General features: G+C 48.9%; 1 protein-coding gene across 3 annotated transcripts in view; it reads right to left on the bottom strand.

Moving 5' to 3' along the window:
* Positions 1-3,314: 3,314 nt before the first annotated feature.
* The window catches only part of COLEC11 (collectin subfamily member 11), a 39,350-nt gene continuing 29,885 nt past the window's right edge, over positions 3,315-12,779 (bottom strand). For 2 of the 3 annotated variants that reach the window (XM_084793611.1, XM_084793612.1), the window contains 4 exons: positions 9,140-9,211; positions 5,780-5,833; positions 4,432-4,527; positions 3,315-4,231 (listed from right to left, as the gene is read on the bottom strand). In XM_084793611.1, the coding sequence (XP_084649737.1) occupies positions 3,840-4,231; positions 4,432-4,527; positions 5,780-5,833; positions 9,140-9,211 (614 nt within the window). In that variant the 3' untranslated portion in view covers positions 3,315-3,839. Of the gene's footprint in view, positions 4,250-4,431; positions 4,528-5,779; positions 5,834-9,139; positions 9,212-12,779 lie in introns of all 3 variants that reach the window. The other variant, XM_084793610.1, reaches the window with a different exon arrangement.

Raw genomic sequence — 12,779 nt, 5'->3', positions numbered from 1 at the left:
AGACAATGCGCTCTGTGGAGGGTGCCATTAGGAGCAAGTGCATAGCTGGGGGCAGGCCCCCACCCTGTCTGCTCTCACAAAGTGAGTCGTCGCCTTACACTCCTGCCACCGTGCCTTCCCTGTATGATGGGCTGTACCATATCAAACTGTGAGGCAAAGCATATGCCTCCTCTTTTGAGTGCCTTCTTGTCAAGTATTTGGTGATGGCAACCAAGTGACTGATGAGAGACAAGCCACACATGGAACAAAGTAGATTCAGAGACCAGAGGGGGCTTCCACTTTTCCTTCTAATATGTAATCAAAATGTACACATGTGGGGGCTGGAGAGATGGCTCAGTGGTTAAGAGCACTGGCTGTTCTTCCAAAGGTCCTGAGTCCAATTTCTGGCAGCTGCATGATGACCTATAACCATCTATAATGAGGTCTGATGTCCTCTTCCGGCCTGCTGGCTCACATGCCGGCCGAATACCGTATAAATAATAAATAAACCTCTTTTTAAAAATGTGCACACACATGCTCAGAGGTGGTCACGCAAGCTGCCTACCTTTGTCTTTTCTGAAGGACACTCCAAGAAGCAGAGGATTGGCGTGGGGGTGAGAGGGATGACTCTGCTTCTTTTGGGATAATGGCCACAGCCTCAGCTATGCCAGATCAAGACTGAAATCTTTGTGGGCTTGGCCTAGAGCACCGTGCCGCAGGCCTGGCATCATCCCCCAGGTCAGGGCTCACTCTGAAAGGATGAAGCTGTGATGCTGAACAGCCAGGCCTACCAGAGCCAGAACCCGCAGGTAAGAAACGCTGAGTGACAGACACACAGATGAACAGAACGCCGGGAGTGGCACCAAAAGGAGGGGCCGGCAACAAGAAAGGCAGGCCTCTCCAATTCAGAGGCTGGACAGAAGCAGTGGCAACAGACCCGGTGACTTCTGACACCTGAGGCAGGGGCTCAGGTGCGCATTTCTGTGCACCTCTTGCTTTGTTCTGCTGTCCCACTTACAAAGGCAGGGACTCTCCTCTCCCAAACAAACCAGGTGCCTCTCAGCTCATGTGTTACAGGAATTTTCTCCCTGGTGGGAAGCTAGGGCATGCCTATGCCCCTCATCTAGGGTCCCAGTGGCAAGGCAAAGTTCAGCTCCACCCAAGTTCATGCTGGGGAACTAATGACTTTAATAAATTTATTTACAAAACATGAATGAGGGGTTGTGTTCAGGAGTGTAGGTGACCCAAAACCAGGCAAACCGGAAGGTGTGCACCCAGCGTGGATGGTGGAACACTCTTCTCCTAGCCCCCATCCACATAGTCTAGCTCTTCCCTGGGATCCCAAAACAACCTGCGGTTAGGACAGAACTGCATACAACTGGCCAGACAGAAGCGGCTGGGTGCTCTGGCCGATCACCCTCCACACCCACTCCTGCTATGCGGCAACGTCAACAGTCTAGCTATGACGGCTTTTGCATTCAGATATTAGATTTATGAAGATGCAGTTTGTTCTACTCAGAGGACAGTGCTGTGCAATACCATGGAGCCTGAATAAGCCTCCAAAGAAGTTTCAAGAAACTAACGTGGAAAAACTCTGAAACAGAACCAACTAACCTGGGTCCCTAGGGGCTCACAGAGACTGAACCGCCAACCAGGGAGCCTGCATGGGGCTGACCTAAGCCCTCTGCACACATGTTAAAGTGTGTAGCTTGGTCTTCTCGTGGGACTCCTAACAGCAGGAGCAGGGCTGTCTCTGACTCAGTTGCCTGTTTTTGGAACCCTTTCCTCTCCTACCTGGTTACCCCAGCCAGCCTTAGTAGGAGAGGAAGTGACCAGTCTTACTGTAACTTGGCATGCCACGGCTGGTTGATACCTGGGGGGCGGGGCTACCCTTTTCTGAAGAGAGAAGAGGAGTAGATGGGGTGGGAAAAGAGGGGAAGTGACAGGGAGGAACTGGGAGGAGAGGAGAGAGAGGAAAGTATGGTCAGGATGTGATAGATTGATAGATAGATAGATAGATAGATAGATAGATAGATAGATAGATAGATAGATAAAAATTGTGAAAGTCTGAGGTACCCCCTTCCAAGCCAACATGTCTGCCTTCCTAGGATCATGGATACTGACAGGAACCACAAGACTCCTGGAGACAAAGGACTCCATTGCTCACAGGCACTCTGTCCATACAGAACTCAAGTAAACCATGTGACATTAGCCCTCACAGCAGATAAGATACAGAAGAAGGATTGACTCTAGGGACCTGGACCCATTGTAACGAGCAACAGCACACCTACCCTTACCCCGAGAGGTAGAGCTCTCCTTTGGGACACTGTCCAGTGGGAACATGCTCACCTCACCGGCTCCCAGCATCACACCGTCTTTCTTCTGAGGCTGTTAGACAGGGTAGTATACAAGGGAAGCACCGATTTCACCTTCCAAAGTAGCTCACTGTACAAACATCCTCCATGCAGCAGTCTAAGGCCGGGGTATAGCCTGTGTAAAGCCTGGGTTTGCTGTCTAGGAAGTTACCCACCCACTCACCCACCTCCCTACACACCAATAAAAGAAAATTATCCAGAGCATAGAGCAGTCCAGACCTCCCTAGAAAGACACACAGAAAGACAAGTTTCCCCCCAGGAAGGTGTCACCATAATTTATTCTCTCTCTCTCTCTCTCTCTCTCTCTCTCTCTCTCTCTCTCTCTCTCTCTCTCTCTCTCTCTCTCTCTCTCTTCCCAGTCCCAAGTGGGTTTGCATGTGACGATATATTTTTGGGAAGTTAATTTTTTTTTACTTAAGATTCAGACATACAAAAATGGGGAAGGTGGAAGGTTTTTACTGCAAGCTCCCCAGAGCTCCAGTCTCTAGTGTTCCCTTGTGTGGGCTGCAGCTTGTTATAATAAGCCGAACACTGGGCTGTGCCCCAAGGCCTGGTTATAAAGGGTGTGCCTTTGCTCCCCAGGGCTCCCTCTGAGCCTTCCTCTCACTGCTCTGATGACAGGACCACAACGACTGCCATGTTGAGATGTGCCTTAGCAGGGGGAGGGGAAGATGGAGGGCCTGCACCTAACAAGGACTGTGGTGGCCTCCGCTCCCCACCAGCCAGTGAGAAGCCAAGGCTCTCCAGTCTAAAGCCTGAGAGGAGTGAAACCCCACCAAATCAATGGTGATTAACCCAGCTCTCACTGCGACAGAGCTGCTGAGCCTCATGTGAATCCTTGGCCTACAGACACCTTGCTGTAATAAAGACCCCAGGTCACCATATTTCAGGGTGATTTGCTCAGTCCACAGCAACAGATAACCCAGCTACTGAGGAAGTTAGAACAAAGAGCACCACACGTTCCATAGAAAAATTCAGAGGATTTATTTGTATTCCTGAAATATGGGCTTGTAGCGGGGCAACAGTGTTCCTACCTGGATAATAGTAAAAAGGAACCTATGTGATAGAATAACCTACAGCGTTAGCGGTCACCACCACATGAGCGCTTGTTGTGCAGTTTAAAGGGCCAGCGGCAGCTCCTGCCCTCACGGCCACTGTGCACACAGCTACTGCAGCCTTCACTGAGTTTTGCAGCTGCACCAAGGTAAGAGCTTCGCAGTGCCCTTCTGAGTGGCGATTGATAAAGAACGTCTCGGCTCCACACAGGCGATAACAACACTTCACCTATTCAGAACAGCACCGGGAAACAAGGTTTCTCCCCTCCCACGGCTCAAACAGCCCTTCTGTCAACAAGGCTCTGCACTCCCATGTGGAAAGGAGCCAGCGGACGTGGCTATTGGTGCTCGGGGGTAGCTTGTGGCTGCTGGTGTCTATAAAAGGTGGGGTTCAACTGGCTGTCTCCCCTGAGCTACTGCCTGTCAGCACTCACACGTTCTCTTTGTCAAACTCGCACATGAAGTACATGGTAATGTGGCAGGCCACGTCATTCCAGCCACCTGAGGCCACCATCTCTACACAGTCCTCCTCGTCATAGGCATTGTTGGGCTCTCCGCTGCGCCATTTGTTGAAGGTCTGCATCGGGGAGCGGTCCGAGTACACGAAGGCACCTTCTCTCTCCAAGTCATTGATGCCAATGAAGACGCGGGCCAGGCCGGCCTGTGCCAGGTACGAAGCCATCAGGCCATTGGCTGCTTCGTCTTTGGGCATGCTCAGTGTGCCTCCCCGGCCTTGGCAGGACAGCTGGGCATCCGCATACCGCTTCTCCTCCTTTACCAGCAGGTAGATCTTGCTCTCGGTCTCGCGCACACCAGCAACAGCTGCAGGGGAGGGCAGTGCTGAAAGGCCAGCACTTGCATTTCTATAAACAAACTCAACGCACTCCACCACACCACCAGGGCCACAGGCACACGGCGGCGGCAGCGGTGGGCGCTGAGCAGCGCATGGAAGCCACTGCTCTCCAGTTTCAGGGAGAAAGGGGAGGGGCAAGAGGGAGGGGGAAGGCCTCAGTCCAACGTACCATTTTTTATGAATTTTAGCTCAGTTGTCAGTTGAGTGACCTGGTTGTCCATCTCCCCAATAGCCTTCCTCAGCTGGCTGCACTCACACGGGATGCCTGCGGGAAGCAGCCTGTTATGTAGGGGACTGGCCTTGGAAAAGAAGGGTACACACACACCAGATACATATGCTACTGAAAGAAGAATCAAGAAATGAGTGTCTATAGAGCCTACTATACAGACAGAGTGATGCCTTGCAGACTGACTACGATCCTGAGAAGGTGACAACAGAGACTGGACTATCCCACAGCAGGGACAGCCTGACAAAAAGCTATCAGCTACTTGGGCTCCCTGCTTTCCTGCTCACTGCAGTTTCAGTTCATGGTTCTTAGATGGTTTCATTACCATGTATTAATTATACACAATAACAGGCTTCACTTTGACTTTATTTATTTATTTTTATTTTATGTGCATTGATGTTTTTGCTTGCCTATATATCTGTGTGAGGGTGTTGGATCCTGGAGTTGCAAACAGTTGTGAACTGCCATGTGGGTACTGGGAATTGAACCCAGGTCCTCTGGAAAAGCAGTCAGAGCTCTTAACTGCTGAGCCTTCTCTCCAACCCCACTGAGACATTTTTATACTTGTATGTAATGTATCTTGATCATGTTCACCTTCTCTTGTCCACTACTACTCCCACTGATCTACTTCCTCCTTCCAACATCATGTCTGCGTGTGCATGTGTTTGTGCATGTGCATGCATGCGTGTGCATGTGTTTGTGCATGTGCATGCATGTGTGTGCATGTGTGTGTCCCAGTGACACTAGGGTTGTACACAACAGGAGCATGGACACCTTACCCTCATTAGCAATGTCGTCTTTATTGTTTGGCTTGTGGAGACAGGGTGTCTTGTGGCACAGCCCTGTAGCCAAGGATGACCTTGAACTTCTGATCCCCTGCCTTCACCTGATGACTGCTAGAAATACATGCATGCACTCCATCCCCACGTTATGAGATACTGCAGATACTGCACTTCATGTAGCCACATGTAGCTTTTTTATTTTTATTTTTTATTATCATTACTTAAAGCTGTTTAATTTTATGCATGGGGTGTTTTGCCTACATGTATGTCTGTGCACCATGTGTGTGTCTACAGTGACTCAGAGCCCAGAAGAGGACATCTGATACCCTGGAACTGGAGTTACAAACTGTTGTAAGCTGCTTAGTGGTTGCTAAGAATTGAACCCAGGTCCTCTGGAAGAGCACCTAGTGCTCTTAACCTCTGGACCATCATTCCAGCCCCACTGTTTATATTTTTAAAATACAAATTTAATAGATTTTGTTTAAAATGTCTGGTTCTTTATGCCATACCAGGTTCTCCACTGGGACCAGGGGGGCCGATGTCACCAGAATCTCCTTTTTCACCTGGGTGGAGAAAAAAAAGTTAGCATTTGAACAGGAGATGTCCCTTGAATTAGAATGTGTCAAGTTAAAAATCTTATTTGTTGAAGCTGAGGATGTAGTTCAGTGTAGACGTGTGCAGTGTGTACGAGGCTCTGGGTTCCATCCCCATCACTCCCATCCCCGTGTTCTGTTGACAGGCTTTTCACAAACATGGACATTTGCATTCTGCGTGCTTTGGGGAAGCGTCCAATGGCATACTCAGAGTCAGCACTGAGAAGCATAGTGCCCCTCAGGGAATGCTTACAGGCAGCATTCATTGCTTAGCAGACCCAGGAAGAACACACAGCAGTGATAATCCCAAACTATAACCCAAATTCCTCTGGATCTACTTCAGGTAATGTAGTGTCACAGAAGGGCCCAAACACCAGCACCTGCCTAACCTCCTGCTAGTCAAGGCAAGCCTTCTTCTTCTTCTTCTTCTTCTTCTTCTTCTTCTTCTTCTTCTTCTTCTTCTTCTTCTTCTTCTTCTTCTTCTTCTCTTCTCCTCCTCCTCTTCCTCCTCCTCCTCCTCCTTCTTCTTCTTCTTCTGGTTTTTCTAGACAGGGATTCTCTGTGTAATAGCCCTGGATGTCCTAGACACTCTTCGTAGACCAGGCTAGCCTCGAACTCATAGAGATCCACCTGCCTCTGCCTCACAAGTACTAGGATTAAAGGTGTGCACCACCACACCCAGATATATATAGTTTTTCTTTATTGTTTTTTGTTTTTGTTTTTGTTTTTGTTTTTTTCAAGACAGGGTTTCTGTGTGTAGCCTTGGCTGTCCTGGAATCACTTTGTAAACCAGGCTGGCCTTGAACACATAGAGATCCACCTGCCTCTACCTTCCTAGTGCTGGGATTAAAGGCGTGCACCACCACACCAAGCCTTTTAATCCCTTGCCTTCAATTTCCTCAATACACATTTTAGAATTCCTAATGCACTGCCCCTCTTGTCTAAGGACAGAACCATCTCTGTGAAGGGCTGTGAGGTCCACACCTGCACATTCACAGTCCATTCACATGAGGAGGAAAGCATCTCAGTAGCCCCTGCGCAGCTCATTCTTGTGTCAGGGGCTTGAAGACCATCAGAACCTCAGCCTGACCAGGACCCCACAGGACAGCCCTGGGGACAGAATCAACCAAATAACCAAAGCCAAACAAGCGTGGGCCTGGTCTCCACAGGAGACTTGGAGATCTGCTCAGCACACACACATATTGTATAGAAAAAAAAAAATACACACTCCCTCCGTCTTCACCTCACTCACTGCAGCACTGTCCACAGCACCCAATGTGCACAGATGCCCTGAACGTCCACAGACTGGGAGATCATCATGTAGAACCCAGTCTTCTGAGCAAATCACCCACTGTCTCCGTCATACCACTTGTTTCCTACTTGCAAAATTCCCTCAGCTGGTGACTAACGGGGAAGTGGGGAGGGTCACTGGCTCCTCACCTGAGGCTCCAGCCCCTCCTGCCAGCCAGTTACATGCAATTCTTCCCTGAGGACCATCAGAGCAAGAACTCCAATGGAGCCTTGGAGTCTTGAGGTCTCAGAGGTACCAGAGCATGTAGGCTCGGAAAGGTTAACTTTCCATTGAAGGTGGTGGGGTGGGGGGCTCAGCAAATGTAACTTTCTAGTGTCACTGCTGTGGGGTCTCCCACAGTTCTGTAAGAAACCCCTTGCCTGTGCTCTGTGAGTAAACCCAATAACTCCATTTGTTCTCTGGGTTGAACTTGGGTGGGATGGCACGTTGGTTTGCTGTGGGGACCTTAGGAGGAAGAGAAGGCATCACTAATGTCTCCCCGGGGAAGGAGTTCTCACAATCCTTAGATAAACAAAGCATGGTTTATCTGTGAAATAGGTATCGCTCAGCCTTAAACTAAGGGAATTTTGACAGCTGCTACATGATGAATTCTGAGAGCATTGTACTAAGGGAAACAAGACAGCCACAAAGGCCAGATCTCCTCGTATGATATGTAGGATGGGCAAATACACAGAGGCAAAAAGCAGACTCTGGGTTGTCAGAGCTGGGGAGGGGAGGAGGGAGTTAGTGCTTGGTGGTGCAGCATCTCTGTGGGGCGGTACAGAGTTTTTGGAAACAATGGGCATGGTCGCATCACATTGTGGATGTCTTGGTGCCACTGAACTGTGCAGCTGGGACGGTTGAAATAGCAGCAGCTTTTATGAGATCGAGACTTCATCTGATTTCTCTAAAGGTTTTATAGTCTGCATGTCCCTCAACACTCCCTTCTCATCATGAAGATGCCCCTCATCACTCTGTGCTTATCTGGATGCTGTCTGACAGCAGGTTCTTCCTGGAGAAGAATGCCCAGTGCTCACCTCCCCAATACTCCCAGCCAATGGTCTGTTTTTTGAAAGGACAGCACAGGGCTGCCTCGGGGTCGTGGTGTGGGTCAGAACAAACCACCCAAACCAGCTCACAGCTCAGACTTCAAGCCAAGACATCTCAGGGCCAAGACTCAACCTGCTCCGGTACAAGAACCCATGAGACAGAGCTGGGAAGACCATGGCAAAATTCCTTTCTTGCCTCTGATCACTGGCACGGCTCTTTTCCAGCCATTGGCTAAGTTCAGTGGCCAAGTTCAGTCACATCATGGCCAACACACAACAGGTCCTCAGGGAGACCTCAGCGAGGTCACACAGAAAGCCACACGACCACTGTGTCCCCCTAGGTCCAGGTGCTCAGAACATATCTGTTGACTGAATCCTGAGCAGAGAGAACATAAAACAGGACAACACAGTATTCAGACATCCCTTAGCTGCCTTGCACCTGATGTCCTGGACACAGGGAAGAAGTCCTAACCTGCCAAAGTTGCACAAGTCACATTCAGAGTCGAGTGCTGCTTAACACTGGAGTTTCCATTCTCAGATTTGCTGGTGCCACCCTGCACCCTGTTCAGGCTGAGAATTGTTCCACAGTCTCAGAAGACTGGGAAAATGAACTCGGTGGTGAGGGGTAAATTCATAACACAGCCTGTCCTGACGCAGCAAGTCTCTCATCAGGTCATCATGCTTGTTAAGGAAGGGGTAGCTGAAGATTCGGGATCTGGATCCTGCATCTAGGAGGTTAAATGCTCCATAAATGACTCCACCCACCCAGATGCTCACAGAAATTCCTTTGGTATCCCTAGAGCAAGAATACTGCAGCAGAGTTTAACAGGGTGACACATGAAACACGAGCTCCAGGCTAAGAGGCACAGTCAGTGGCTGTTCTCAGACACCATGAGCCTAACAAGGAATATAGGGTGAGACGTATGTCACAAATACCTTTAGTGCCAATGGGACCAATTTTTCCATGACGGCCCACAGTGCCTTTCTGTCCTTTGTCCCCCATGTCTCCTGTAGAAAACAATAAGGACAAAGTTGATTGATGCACAGTGATCTGGTGTGCCCCCTCCTCACCATCACACATGTGCACACATGCACACAAGGAGAGACTGAATAAAGTACAGCTCTTTGGGGACACATATATGACTGTCACAGGATGACTCCACATAGGTAGCCCACTGGCTTTGTCTCCAAAGGATGATATTAGTCACTCAGGGTGTCAAAGGGAGGCAGACAGTCCAGCACTCCTGAGTCACTCAGTCAAGGGCAGCTCTCCTCTGAGCCTGGATAAGGAAGGGCAGGTCTCTGAGCTGTACCGTAGCTCTACGGTGTCCCTCAAGCTTGTTCTCAAACCTGAACCAAAATCATCACTCAGAAATACAGATACATATGAATGCTCTTGGGAACAGCAAAACCCTCGGCATCCCCTCTGGCTGCATTTGGAGGTGGCTCTGCTGGAAACAGATGGCACAGGGAGATGCACTCACAATGCTCTCTGCATGCCTTATGAAGCCTCCAGCCCTTCTCCTATCTCTCATCCCTACAAGATGGAGCAGTGGTTGTCCTTACTTGACCCCAGGGAACATTGATCACTGGAATAAAGCTGAGGCCAGCTGTCCTTTCCCAGATCAATAACAAATCAAAGCAGAAGACATCTCTCCATGCCACATCCTTCCCTGGGTGTCCTTGCTCCCTTGGTGATACTCCTGGTAATTTTTTGGGAAACCCAGTGATGAGACACCAAAGCACAAGTAGAAAGCAAGCATGCACACAGGGAAGCCCTGGCGAAGGGACAGGCACCAATTTCACTGTGGACAGGCTCATGTGTAGTTAGGGTGCCATGATCTTTTGATCTTATGTTGTCCCAGGGTCAGAGAGAGACAAATGGAAATTCCGTGCTCTTTTGATCTTCTGTTGCCCTGGGGTCAGAGAGAGACAAATGGAAATTCCATGTAGATAGCTCTCAAGACAGACAGGAGGGAAGACTCCATAGTGTGCTGATAAGGCATCTCCTAGCACAACAGTTCCCAAAGGGCCCCCCAGTGTTTGAGTGAGTAGAATGTTTCCTCCGTGCAGAACAGCTGGAGTCCAGAGGACTCCAGTGAGCCACAGCTGATCAGAAAACACACCATCCACGCAAAGAGCATGAGAGCAAAGTGCTTGCTTACAAAGCACATTCAAGTGCACATATTTTCCTTTACTGCTTCTAAAACTGATCAGCTGCACAGAGGCAGCTCTAGGACTAAGTGGCTTGACCAAGTTAGAGTCTGAAAGCCCATCAGAACCAGGTCAAAAGCCATGATCTGATGATTTGAAAACCATTCTACTTTCCTGGTACTAGGGGAATTGCTGTGGGTGGAAGGGCAGAACAAGCCACTGGTCCAGCAGGGTACAGAGTATGATCTGAGGATGCAGGGGACAAACTGCCAATTGCCACTCATGGGCGAGATACAACTGTGGGAGAGGAGAGTGGAAAGATGGACCAGGCAAGGAGCCCTGACATAGCTGGAGGTTGAGGGCGTTTGAGAGGGCACAGTGCATCCAGTGGGAGTCACTGGAGAGGCAGGAAGAGAAGAGGGAGAGAGCAGATTCCTGCTTGAGAAGTGGGCAAGGCAGGCACAGAGGACAGCTGGTGGCTGGTCAGACAGCATCTAGGAGACTGAAAAGAAGCTTCCTAACTGGCAGAGGTCTGGGAGTTGACAGCAATTCATCGATGGAAAGGTGAGGTGAGGTTAAGGCTTTTGGCCTTGGGTACCCAGGTGCAGAGTGAGCCATCCTAAAGCCAGGAAAGCCAGAGGGCACTGGGCTCCAGTATCCTAGAGACAAGCAGGAAGAAAGGTGAGATGGAGGCAGAGAAGGCGTGCCACCAGTAAAGACGGAATCTAGAGGAACAGAGGGAACCAGAAAAGGTGAGGGCAGGCTGGGCAGCAACTCCATGAAGCCCCCCGAGGGTCAGGTGGAGGGCGTTCAGAAGGGAGAAAGGCTGAGCCCAGGGCAGGCAGCAGGCCCAGCAGGGCATCAGTCAGTGCCTTGAGTGTGAATTAAGGAACAGGGAAGGAAAGGAGACCTTAGCAGTCATGTCGGATCTTTTGAAATTGAAACACTCCTCTGACATTTGCACAGCTCATTCTAGACTATGCCACTGAGTTGTTAAAGATCTATTTATTTATTTATTTATTTATTTATTTATTTATTTATTTATTATGTATACAGTATTCTGTCTGCATGTACATCTGCAGGCCAGAAGAGGGCACCAGATCTCATTATGGTGAGCCACCATGTGGTTGCTGGGAATTGAACTCAGGACCTCTGGAAGAACGGGCAGTGCTCTTAACCTCTGAGCCATCTCTCCAGCCCGCAATTGAGTTTTTAAAGAAATCACAGAACTATCTCGGTTTAAGTAAGTTTGTAGCTTTGTGTTGAGCTGTAATTGATGCTGTCTTTGGCTGCATGAAGCCTGGATGCCACAGATTGGACATGTCAAAACGACCCACTGAAGCCCCACAGTGGAGGTGGGATTATAGCAGCTCCCCACATGCACGAGTCCAGTGCCACTCTTCCCACATGCCAGCCAGTGAGCCGGCCTGTCTGGCCCAAGTTCACACAGTTTGTTTGGGAATTTAAGGTTCAGCTTGCCCATCGGCCAGCTGAGGGCTCTCCACCCCACTGCAGTGCTCTTGTGTATAAAGAACAGACAGATGGGCCATTCTAATATCCAGGCTTTCCACAGTTCCATATAGGCAGAGTCTAGGTAGCCAGATCCTAGAAAATGAAAACCAAAGATCTTACCCTGGAAAGGCTAGCTCCCACTAAGTGCCCCAAACCTTGGGAGATCTGTTGCCTGCTGCAAGAAAGCTGGTGGGACTGAAGGTCCTGACTGTGCATGTGGAGACAGTTGTGTGCTGTGTAGACAGTTGTGTGCTGTGTAGACAGTTGTGTGCTGTGTAGAGGAAGATGGGAAGAGGTGTCTGGTCCCCTGTGGGGATGCTTCCCTTTGAGAAATGTCTAACTGGTTCAAAGCTGTGGCAGAGGAAAAGTCACTCCAGAGCTCTGCCTTCTCAGCCTTCCAGCCACATAAGGAAGAAGCAGCCCGGGTCCCTGAGACAACAGGCAGACAAGATAAAGAGGCTCAAAAATCCCTGGAAGAAAAAAAAACAAAAACAAAAACAAAAAAACACAGAGACAGTTTTCTACCTGAACAGTTACCAAAAACTCTCTATAACGTTTGAGCATTTTTTTCATTTTGGAAGCTGCTAACCTGAACTTCCAGTTTACTCATGTAATTAATTTTTGTTCTTTCTTAAGTCTCTGATGGAGTGGAAAACCAGATAGTTTAGTTTTACAATTAAGCTTAGTTGTTTACGGGTTAAGATGTTTTTAAGTCTAGTTAGATGTTTTAAGTTGATAGAGATGAGATTTGATAGATATTGATTTATATTCAGAATTTTAGACTTTCCAAGATATGGAAGATGTTTTCTTCAAGGTTGCCAAATTCAAATAGCCCAAACATTATGAATGTAACATTTTTATAATTCTTGAATGTTTTATGGTTCTTCTTGTTGTACGTAGTTTATTGTGT

The sequence above is a fragment of the Acomys minous genome (assembly GCF_964271855.1).
Source record: "Acomys minous genome assembly, chromosome: 8".
Classification (NCBI taxonomy): domain Eukaryota; kingdom Metazoa; phylum Chordata; class Mammalia; order Rodentia; family Muridae; genus Acomys; species Acomys minous.
The sequence above is the reverse complement of the archived record's forward strand: the minus strand, read 5'-3'. Positions and strand labels throughout refer to the sequence as shown.